Source organism: Theobroma cacao, chromosome 8 (assembly GCF_000208745.1).
Source record: "Theobroma cacao cultivar B97-61/B2 chromosome 8, Criollo_cocoa_genome_V2, whole genome shotgun sequence".
NCBI classification, from domain to species: Eukaryota; Viridiplantae; Streptophyta; class Magnoliopsida; order Malvales; family Malvaceae; genus Theobroma; species Theobroma cacao.
In genome coordinates this window covers 4,773,289-4,784,813 of record NC_030857.1, presented here as the reverse complement: position 1 = coordinate 4,784,813, position 11,525 = coordinate 4,773,289, and the positions used below count along the sequence as shown (strand labels likewise).

Below are 11,525 nucleotides of genomic sequence, written 5' to 3'. Positions count from 1 at the left end.
GCCTGTAGGTGCCTAATGATTTAATTAATTAGTAGTTGACATTTCAACACAGCTCAAATGGATGGGAATCTGTATCGGCTAATGGGAACAGGGCTCGTCCATAGTGTAAAGGAGCAAAAATTACAATCATATATGTACAATAATAGATACAGCAATTAATTATGTAGAAGAGGAATTGGGAATGGTGTTGTTTGTTGAATTATTAGTGAGTAGGGACACGTGCGAGGGCCTAAATCAATCAGCTTAAATTTGTGATTACCTGAGACAATCAATGGAATGGTAACTGGATGCAAATCACATTGGTGCATTAAGTCTGGTATACTTTCGCAATCCAACAGGCTGAGAGGTCGGATCAAAGTTTGTGAAAGCTTTCGCAATCACGCGCACCACCATCCAAGGATGGGCCCCTCTCACCCCTCGTGGGCAGAATTATTGCCCACGATTCCTGAGCCCACTCCCACGCACCTTTCGCTCCCTTTGCTCTCTTTTGCTTTTGCTTTGCTTATTTATTGCCTTGAAGTTCTTCTCACCTCCAGTCAGACCCCCTCCGCTTCCTTCACCTACTACTACTACTACTACTACTACTAAGCTAATTACTTACTACTACCTGTCGTCTATGCTATCTATCTTTACGTCTTTCTCCCACGGTCCACGGCCATCTCTTTTTTGTTAGAATATTTTTGGCCTTAATTTTTATTTGTGCAGGCTGCTACACCAAATATGAGGATGATGATAGACCTGGGGAGCCAGAGAGGGCCTCTCCATATAAATATAATGGACTCGGCAACCTCTGTGGAGTGTGGCAGGGAAGTTAGGTTCCGCCGATCTTTCCGGTCTCTGGTGGAATGCATGGTCCCTTGTTGCGGCTTCCAACCTTCAGACTCAGTCTCCAGCGACACGGAATCAACCCATGGCTCAAGTTCAACGGTGACAGGAACCTTCTTTGGATACAGGAAGGGCCGTGTGAGCTTCTGCCTCCAGGATGACACGCGAAGCCCTCCTCTTCTGCTACTGGAGTTCGCTGTCCCCACCGCATACCTTGCCAGAGAGATGCAGTACGGTCTACTGAGGATAGCGCTGGAGTGCGACAAGCACAAAGAAAATAGATGCAGCAGCCCTTGCTCGCTCTATAACGTGCCCGTTTGGTCCATGTACTGCAATGGAAGGAAGGTGGGATTTGCCATAAGGAGGCAGATGAGCGTCAATGATGCGGCAGTGCTTAAGCTCATGCAGTCTGTGTCGGTGGGTGCTGGAGTTTTGCCGGTTTCCCCGAAGTCGTCCGAGGAGGACGGGGACCTCATGTATCTGCGAGCTAGTTTCGAAAGGGTCATTGGCTCAGCCGACTCCGAGTCATTTCACATGCTTAACCCAGTGGGTAGCACTGGTCAGGAGCTCAGTATATTTTTGTTGAGATCATGACGCCTCTACGAATTATATATATATCATTTCCACTCAAAAGTTTTAAACCCAACCCTCCGGGCTGTGCTGAATTATAGGATGATTTATTCTTACTTCTTCTCACTTGTAGTCATTTAGTAGTATATATATATATATATAGTTCCAAGTTTCATGTATTTGCTTGTCTAATTCCCTCATCCTTCCCTTATCTTTCAAGATTAATCAAGTTCTTCGAAAAAAGAGGTGAAAAGATTAGAAGATCTACGTCTTCACACACACACACACACACACAAATCAATCATATACATTTATATAATTACTTTCCTAATCCTGCCCTAACATCATGACAAGTACTGCTTCTTTTCTTGGTTATGCAGTACGCTGCTAGCTATCTTCTACTTAAAGATATGTCAACTTAAAGAGAACCAACATGTTGAACATGCAAGTTTAATTTTCTTAGTACCTAATTATACAATTTTTATCCTTTTTGGTATGCGACAACTTCAATGAGATAATAACCATTATTTGGTGCATTTCAACGACACAAATTGTATAATGCTATTATAAGGTCATGAAAAATGTCTTCTTTTGGAAATTAAATACATCACTCTCATTTAATTATGATTTATTTGGAAGATTCTGATTGGAGTTAATGAAAGATCTCTGTCATTGATTCAATCTATGAATATAACATGTTTCATTGATTTTTATTTAATATGTTTAATTTGTATATAAATCATATATAATGCTTAATTTAAGAAGATAAATATTTTTTGTATCAACACAAACATAACTAGTCCTATATATTAGGATTAGAAAAATGTTGTGGTTATAGAAATGGTAAACTTGCGTGGGCAGGGGGGTGACAAATGGGATCAATCAAAATTAGAATCATCAAGAGACAAGGGGTGCCCCAGGGCATGGATGATTTAAGGGGAAAAGCATTGCATTTGCTGACTGCCACTGTGTCATTGCACTTGAAGACAGATGACAGTATGACACCCCATTCAGAAACAATCACATGAATCAAGATTGGGTTTAATGGACAAGAATTACGAAATCCCAAAGGCCATATGTATATGAATCTATGATATAGTAGCATATAATCCGAGTTTAGCCAGCCTAATTAGTTATGCCCTTAATTAATTTATCCCCCGGCATTGGCTTTTTGGATCATATGCCTCATGTCTTTGGACTTTGGTTGACTGTTGCTTTGCTGTTTTGCGACATTATTGATTCGGAACATGCATGAGGTCCCGGGGCAATCGAGAGAAAACGAAAGTATAACGTGAAAATAGACCAAACGAAAGGATTTGCACCGATTGGACAAACACTGGCATTGCAGGGGTGGTGAAGATTTTAATTGTATGGCATTCATTCATTGAGACACAAAAAGGATGAAAGAAGCAACACAGGAATTTAGCTGAGCTGTCCTCCAGGGCAGGAACTTTGTTTTCGGCGTCTTCTTCCTCCTAGACTGAGAGCCATACATGATCCAAGGAATCAAACAATATATTGAGGATTTGACTGTTGACTGGCCCTTTAATAATTGGGTTATTTTAATTTACATGTATATGGTGAGTGCCAGCAAAGGAGTGACTGCTTTGTATTTGTGTCCCCTACAAAAAAAAAAGTCCTATTTGTTTGGCTTTGGGCATATGGAAAAAAGGTAGATAAGATTTTTTATATTATTATATAAATTCGTTTTAATATGGACATGCACACGAGTGGACTATCTACCCAACACAATGGCTCCACCCACCACCTCCTCTTTTGTCTCGGCGCCTCTCATTCCCTGATTCCTTCTTCCCCATGAAATTGACAATTTGTTTTATTTTATTAGACGGATTTGCGCTTCCTAATTAATCAATCTACATAATAGTAGGACATCCACACACTGCAGTCCTCAGGTGCAAACCCATAATGGACGGCTCAGTTCGGCATGCCTTGATAACATTAAAGCCCTAGAGGACCCTTCTGCCCAAACTCGGGGCCTGCAAGAAGAGGCGGATGGAATGTTGGAAGTTGAAGTGAGTGGCGTGAGTAAAAAACTTGATGGGCCTTCTGGGATATGGACCCTTGGTCAAAAACCATAAAAAAACCCGACCCAAACTCGGTGTGTTTGACAACAGAATACAACACAGTGCATAATGCTTCTAGATTTGTTGTAGTAGTATCGTACAGAGATGAAACAAGGCATTGGTTTGCCTATTCATTTTGGTACTAATGACTGAAGCAGACTAGTGTCCACCACACCCAACCCCCCCCCCCCCCCCACCAAAAAGAAAGCAGATGCAACACGAAATAGTCCACAGTCTAACCAGTGTAAAACGAGTCCGGCCCACTCTTTTAATGATTGAAAGAGACTGCCCAGTGCCGTCCGGCCCACGTTTTTTCTTAATTAAGAACTTGAAACCAGGCCTAGGCCCATTAAAGTTTTTCTGACTCTTAGCTGGCCAGTTTTTGTAGAATGTAATCCTGAACCCTGAACCACCTCGTTCCTCACTCCTTATTTACTTCTTGCCCCCATGGCACAAGCCTCAGATCAGAATCTGTCAAGCTGACTCTTCGCCTGTTACCACCTTTAGACTTAATGCAATTTCTTTTTTCTTGAATCTTCTTCTTATTTTCAAGTAATGTAGTCTGTATGTTTTTCTATAATCTATAATCAAAGGAGCAAAAGAGTTTGCACTTTGCAAGCCCAAGTCTCCGGAGTAAAAACCATTCTTCTATTACTATCTGCGGTTATTCTCTTGTTCAATGACACAAAAAGCGAAAACTTGCAGTTATTTTGAGAAGCTATATGCTTCTGCTTTTTTTCAAGGAGGAACATATTTTTAGATAAATTAAATTCAAATAAGAGATTGTATTATGTTCTAATTATCTTTAAATTAAGTTGATAAAAAAATGAACACTACATGTAAATATATGCATTGATCCAAATTACAACTATTTTGTTAGTGTTAACCTAATTTTTTATGGTAAATATTATCCAAATATTTGGTATCATGAAAGACTTAATATGCTGCAACCAGGGTGACTTCAACAACAGGGAAGTATCGAAGATTTCAGTAGGGATCTTTATCACTTATTCGCTACGAGGGTCCCCTATGTTCATTGCAGATATAGACGTAATTCACTGAGCCCATATCGGTAACGAAATCAGATTTAGAAAATCTCTACTTTTGTTCATCCAATAAAGAAATAAATGTAAAAGATTTTCTCTACTTTTATTCATTGAAAACTGCTCCTCAGTCCTGACAGCAATAATGATCAATCTGGGTGGGAAGGTGGCATTTCTTTAAAACTCCGCCCAGGGCCGGGATGATTAATTGACTTCGAGGTGGAGTTGATACTGGCATTAATTACATCTTAGCACTATTTGTTTAATTATTTTCACTTGGTTGCTTCTGATGAATTTATTAATGTTAGGTGCAGAGAGTCTCAGGCCAGATGGATTAATTGATTAATTATCTTCACTTGGTTGCTTCTGATGAATTATATAAATTTTAGGTGCAGAGTGTCTCAGGGCAGATGAATTTGTTGATCTGTTGGACTTGGGATGTGATCATTAAAAGTATATTATTATATAAGGGTGAGATTGCATGCGGATTGCCGGGGTTTAACAATGGAGTGAGTTGGGCAGAACCAATACCTTTTCAGCAAAGTCGTAATCATAACTGCTTACTTTCCTCCACCTAATCTCAATATCTAACGAGGATTCTGTATTTGTCTCTTTACTTTAATCATGATGGAAACAGTTGCTCTCCCTCGTCACCTCATATGACTCATAATTGCTGTTTCTAAATACCCGGTTCGACCCTTCGGGGTGTTTTGTCTTGACCCCACTCCATGGACCATGGTCATTGTTTGAGACCCTGTTGGTGTTTACCTTAACAATCTCCTTCTTCCTCTCCTGGAAGGTCATTGATGTTGGACGTGAGTCATTAGTTTGTATTACTACTATTTTGGTCTATATTCTTCATAGCCATTACTAGTATAGGATTAACAATTTATCCTTGTCGTCATTAATTGTTTTCTAGACCTAGCAGTTATGTTGCAAGGAATCAATGCGGGGTAGATGACTCTTGTTCGGTTGCCTGTTTCTTTTTTCGCCTACCTAACTCGTCTAACTTCTTAAAACTGGCAAATGCCATCTTTTTGACCTCTTTTTCATTTCTTCTTGTTTGTTGTCTCTACCATCAGAGGATGAAATATATGCCAAGTGCTAAAAACTTCCATTGTTATTAGAATGAAGCTTGGCAATAACCGAAGCTGGAACTTTGAAATGCATTGCATTGGACTTAGGTAATACTACTAGTACCATCCCCACTTAATAAGTGGGTCAAGTTGGGATGTGACTGCATCCTGCACGACTCCACACACTCTCAGTCAACTACTCCATATACATGTTCTTAGAAATTTACTGCTTCTTTTGTTGCCCTTTTTAATAATCTCGCCTCTCAAATTAACTTACTTGAGTCAAACAGAAGAACTAAAAAGCAGATGCTGGGTGCCAATGGCCGGTCCGCTTCCTCTTCTTCTCCTTCCTCTTGGCACCTTTGTTCCTCCAGGTAAAGCTTATACAAGACTTGGAGGTTTTTCTGCACATTCCTTCCACTGTAGACGAAACAATTGTCCAGTAACACACTAACTTTGTTATCGTATTCGTTTTTAATTTCTTTGCAGAAATCTTGACGACGGGAATCTCCAAAGTATGCTAAATATATCGCCTAGACTATCCATGTTATCTAATCCAGTAAGTAGTTGTCACATTTTCCTTTTGCCTGTCTGCAACAAAGTAAATTACCATCTATTTTTTCTGGTACCTACTGCCCATTGGTGGCTTAGTTTTTAATTACTAGCATAAGTTTCTCCGTTAAAGTAATCGTTGTTCTGGGACGTAGCAAGTGGAATGGCTGGTAGAGAATCTAAAATTTAGCAAGTATATATGGAGAATGTGACAATGGAGTGCTCATTGGAGAAAAAGATTTTCTTATCTGGAAGATCAGTTCCTGACTACTTTTCACCTTATAAGAAATCAGCAAACTCTTTAGCTTATGTTCTGCAAGTTATCTTACATTGGCTAATTGGGACGCAATCCTCAAATTTGACAAGCTGAATGGCTAATCTGCCACATAAATGCTTGGTATCGTGCCAGTCTTATGGCATCGACATGCTCTCAATATTGTCTGTTAGCTTATGACAGAAGTTTAAGACTGATTCTAAGCCAAGTTTCATCTAAGCTTCTACAGTAGTAAAACGTTTGGCTGACTTGGAACTGGTTGATCAGTGTCACTAGCTTCATATGCTGCTGGTTTCACTTTTTGGCAGTTTTATAAGGGCGTACTCTGTTCTGTTTGATGCAGGATGCACTGTTGGAGAGGTCATCACCTGACCAGGCTTCAATGCACTGGAATTCCAGAAAAGAAGTTTGTTATTGCTCCAGTAAATCTGTTGCTTCCAATGGCACACCAGGGCCAAAGGTTTTCCTACTGAACTCTGTTGCCTATTATGAGAAGCTAATTTTAACGGACAGTTGAGCTTTCTCTAATTTCATGAATAGGTTACGAATATCTGAAACCAATTTTATATGCAAAATCCATAATATTTTTGGAGTATTGAAATTTAGGTTACCTTGCTAGAACAAAACATTTCTGCAAGAGGTAGCAGAAAGCAAACAGAAATTTAAATTTACATATAAGGGATTAGAAACAACTGAAAATAGATGATAGCAACACATAATTCATTGATTCGTCCATTTAGACCCCAGTATTGAAAGAAAAGTTCGTTACTGGAACTTTTTGTGATATTGGATAGGCAGTTGATCTTCTTTGTTGTGACTCCGATTGGAGAGTTTTCCCATATTTCCTGCAATTCCTTTCTCTCCAGATTGCATAAATGCAGGCAGACCATGCTTTTTAAGTTATACCACAGTAGAAGACTTCCCTTTAAAATATTTATTTACCTACTAGAAATCCGCCAAGGCTCTAAATAAATAAAAAGATAGGTACAACATTTCTTGCTAAACTTCTCTTCAGCATATGGGTATGAAGAAAAGCAGATGATTTCTAGTTTCGGTAGAAGTTAGAACTGGTGCATATCAAGCGGACAGTATTAAGGATAGTATTAGTTGTGTAGTCAATTTAACCATCCAAGCTACGATGAAATACTTAACTATAAATGAAATAACTATGGAACTGGATTAACTTGATCTAAGCTTTTAGTTCTCAAATGCAGTCATCTGTGAGACTGAGGAGGGAGATTGCTGTACTTGAGCTCAAAATTTTGCATTTAGAACGTTATCTTCTCGCATTATATCGAACAGCTTTTGAAGAACACCTACCAACCTTATCAAATAATGGTGGAAACCATTTAGAATGTGAGACAGAATTACTGTTACCAATTGTGGCAAATGGGCACCACAACTTGGAACCGCGCATGCAGAAATGTGATTTTGCAAATCATGACCAGCCTTCCCCTGCACATGATTCTTTCGTTTCAGATGGCCAGAATTGTCCCTCCAGTTTTAATATTGCAATGTCTGTGAGGGTAAATATGCATCAGCTTCTCATTTTGTTTAGTTAATCTGCCTTGTTTGCTCTTTGCACAGGATCACATTGTCTTAACTGTTGTTAGAATGCATATATGCATTCTGAAAACATCTGCCTATTCCCTATATCCAATTATCCACCCTTGAATGCTTGTAAGAAATTTTATGTTATCTATCTTACACTATTGCAGGAAGAGAAATTATCTGCTTCTGGTCATCGCAGTCTTGCTGATCACCTTGGTGCTTCTCGTATGGATAAGAGCCTTTACAATCCAGACAGACTTTCTGAACATATAGTGAGATGCATATCTTCTATTTATTGCAAACTTGCCCATGTCCCACAAGCCCATGCAGGCTTGTCAGCTTCTCCTGTTTCATCTCTGTCCTCCTCAAGTATATTTTCTTCTAAAACTCCTTGTGATAGTTGGAGTCCTCATTATACTGAGGCGTCCAAAGGAAACACTCAATTTCAAGTCTCAAAAGAAGAGAGTGGACCACATGCTGCAATAATAGAGGTTTCGAAATTAAGTCTAGATAATGATAGTTTCAATTATGCTGCCGAAATGCTACAAAACTTCAGGTAATCCACATACACCCATCATTTGATCCATTCAACTAGAATAATTGATTGCATAATTAGATGTATGGGATAGCCTCAACATGTGGCTTATTCTAATCTTGTTTTCAAAAGGTTTACGATGAAAGAGTCTTAGACAGCATACTGAAGTTTAAAGACGGAACAATCCTCTGAGAATTTTTTTTTATTTCTACTTTTTCTTTTTGAGGGATTTCATTAATATAAAAAAAGTACTTAAAGTTCATGCAGCATGCTAAGATTGTTCGTAAAGGATAGAAAACGGTTCCAAACATACCAAAGACAAAATGTACTCAGAGTTGTGAGATGCATAAATTGATGCCTAATTTCAGAGTTGCTTTGCCTCTTATATTTCTGCAGTGTTCTTGGGGAATTTCTTAAATTATGTTAGGTTTATGTAGGTCATTGGTCCGAAATCTTGAGAAGGTTGACCCAAGGAAAATGAAGCGTGAAGAGAAGCTTGCATTCTGGATCAACATTCACAATGCCCTGGTGATGCATGTATGGCTTTTGGCACTTGAACTCCTACCCATGAATAGTAATGAAATATGTATTCTAGTACTGCTCATCGATAGATTGCTCATTGCTACCAGCTGTAAGTCATGAACATGTGAATCACTATCATAGGCAATCCTAATGAGATGATTCAAGTCCCACTTTCAACTCAGTGACTCAGCCATTAGTTTTTGTTTCTGCTTGCCGATTACAAGTCATTGAGAAAACTGAACAATAGTAATTGCCTGTTTTCTGTCTAACTTTGATGCAGAAGTATCATAGGCTCCGATGCCTGTTGTTCTCATTCTTACTTTTGGCTATTATTCTAAGATATGGATGTCTGACATGAATCTTAGGATTTTGCAGGCAAACTTAGCATATGGAACTCATAGTCATGTCAAAAGTACCTCCATAATGAAAGTAAAACACTTATCCTTTATTTTTTCTGTGCTCATTGTGATTTCATATACCAATCATACTTTTGTGTTTTGAGTCTCATATTTCAGGCAGAATACAATGTTGGTGGATATTGCATTAATGCTTATATCATCCAAACCTCCATTTTAGGAATTCGGCCACACCAATCAGCACTGGTATGCCTCTTATTTAAAAGTCATTAGTGTCCACTTTAGCTATATAGATGCTAATAATTACGAAAGTAATATGCTTCAAGGCATATAATAACATGGTTTGCTATGAATTCATAATGTAATGTTTTCTTTGGAGTTTCAAGAAAGAATCCATTTTTACTATTCCATTACCATTTTGATCATGTAAGACATCATTAAGAGAAAAAGAGAAAAACACGAAATTGCATAGAACTCCAACTTCCAAAGAATTCCTAAGTCCATTGTCTTTTGGTGCTTGCATTACTTAGCCTTGGGATTGTGGGCACTTGGGCTTTGGGATAAGACAACCCTGCGAGGGAGAGTATAGTATTATTAGGATATCATGAGACTGAACTTGATGAAGTCTCAAGTTCCAAAAATGCTTGCTTGCTAATCTCCTCCTTGAGTAGGTTGAAGTAGGTGGTGTTGATTCTTAAGACCATACCTTCGAACCAGGTCTCAGCTCATCTCATAAACTGGGAGAATTAATTAAGCCTGTTGTTGGCTGGTACAAGGCTTGAGTTTCATTGCCCTTGCTTTTTACCCATGTAGGCGTCTAGCATGATGCAACTCTCCTTGTCTTGCCAGAGCTTTGAGAATAAATGGTCTTACAGAATGGAAGCAACATGTTTTCCTGGGAATCCCTTCTATCAGGAATGGTTGGTCCTCTACATTTTAAGAAGAAATTCATTACTCTGTATGTGCTGTTGTTGGTTTCGCTCTCAAATATCCTAATGGAGAGCTGCATTATACATGTAGAGGTTTTGTAAAAGCAAATTTACTTCAGAAAGTCTCTGTCTCACCATACCAATCCAACAAAAAGTTTTACTTCAGACAGTCTCTGTATACTATGTTTTGTGCTTTGGATCAAATATATTTACTTTTTTTTTTGAAAGTGATCAAATATATTTACTAACTGGGCGGTCCCGTTTCTTAATGCATGAAGTGGCTTCAAACACTGTTTTCTCCAGGACGGAAACCTAAGGCAACAAGCACCAAACATGTGTATGCCTTAGAATACCCGGAGCCCCTTGTTCATTTTGCACTTTGTTTGGGAGCCTACTCTGACCCAATGGTAAGATTGTTTCTCTTTGAATCTAAGAGTAGTTTTATATTTAAACCAGTTGTAGAATGTTTGAAGGTAGAGATTGTCTGATGAGAAACAACTTAATGCTCAAGGTTCGAGTATACACAGCCGAAAACATATTTAGAGATCTCAAGCTTGCTATGGAAGAGTTCATTCATTCTAGAGTCTACATCCACAAGGAGATGAAAATTTTCCTTCCTAAAGTTCTTTACCACTTTGCAAAGGATATGTCACTGGACATGAAGAATGTATTGGAGATAGTTAGTGGATGTGTATCAGAAGAGCAACGTGAATTTATCCAGAAATGCATTAAGGGAAGGCCCGACAAGTACATCCACTGGTTATCTCAAAGTTCGAGTTTTCGGTATCTCATCCATGGAGAACTGGCTAAAGAAGAATGAGCGTTTGATGAGTCCTTCCTCTGCACCTAATAAGAGGAAAATAATGTGTCAAATTATTTTTGTAAAATGCCTAATAAAGTGTGTAATAAGCTGTATAGAGTTGTTGGAAAGAGAAACTTGTAAAATCTTTGTTGGTTTTAGTTGATGAATCTTCCATGTTTATTGCTGCAAGCTTCACTGGTTGGTATGCTTCTTTTTCAGCTTGTACTAACATTTTAGGTTGGCACTTGGCAGTCAGTGCGTTAAAACTAAATGTAAAACATGCAGTGGGCATGAATTGCTAGTAGTGTAAATGGATGCCATTAGCATCTATAGTTTTCTTTATTTTTCAATTTTAAATATCTCTACCCACAATCTGATCCACATCTTTCGAAGTTCCTGTCATCCC

The 11,525-nt window shown here is 38.6% G+C and overlaps 2 protein-coding genes across 5 annotated transcripts; both read left to right on the top strand.

The window, feature by feature from the left end:
- On the top strand, positions 543 to 1,638 carry LOC18592066 (protein MIZU-KUSSEI 1). Its single transcript, XM_018125367.1, has one exon. It carries the CDS (start codon positions 721 to 723, stop codon positions 1,417 to 1,419), a length of 699 nt encoding a protein of 232 aa, XP_017980856.1. The 5' UTR covers positions 543 to 720; the 3' UTR covers positions 1,420 to 1,638.
- LOC18592065 lies at positions 4,337 to 11,461 on the top strand. 4 transcript variants are annotated; one of them, XM_018125301.1, is made up of 13 exons: positions 4,361 to 4,529; positions 4,654 to 4,741; positions 4,912 to 5,706; positions 5,889 to 5,972; positions 6,088 to 6,157; positions 6,768 to 6,884; positions 7,639 to 7,950; positions 8,143 to 8,531; positions 8,948 to 9,047; positions 9,408 to 9,461; positions 9,548 to 9,634; positions 10,596 to 10,724; positions 10,829 to 11,461. In XM_018125301.1, exons 3-13 carry the CDS (start codon positions 5,651 to 5,653, stop codon positions 11,135 to 11,137), a joined length of 1,707 nt encoding a protein of 568 aa, XP_017980790.1. In that variant the 5' UTR covers positions 4,361 to 4,529; positions 4,654 to 4,741; positions 4,912 to 5,650; the 3' UTR covers positions 11,138 to 11,461. The 4 variants fall into 4 exon arrangements, with proteins under 4 accessions (XP_017980793.1, XP_017980790.1, XP_017980792.1 ...); XM_018125303.1 differs by having other exon boundaries at positions 4,654 to 5,031; positions 5,605 to 5,706; XM_018125302.1 differs by having other exon boundaries at positions 4,654 to 5,337; positions 5,605 to 5,706.

Bases quoted from the DNA above. Each gene is read 5' to 3' on its own strand.
- LOC18592065 (XM_018125301.1), top strand. From the start codon at position 5,651: ATGAAGCTTGGCAATAACCGAAGCTGGAACTTTGAAATGCATTGCATT. The intron at 5,707-5,888 runs GTAATACTACTA...TGAGTCAAACAG, and splicing joins ATGCATTGCATTGGACTTAG to AAGAACTAAAAAGCAGATGC. The intron at 7,951-8,142 runs GTAAATATGCAT...ACACTATTGCAG, and splicing joins ATATTGCAATGTCTGTGAGG to GAAGAGAAATTATCTGCTTC.
- LOC18592066 (XM_018125367.1), top strand. From the start codon at position 721: ATGAGGATGATGATAGACCTGGGGAGCCAGAGAGGGCCTCTCCATATA.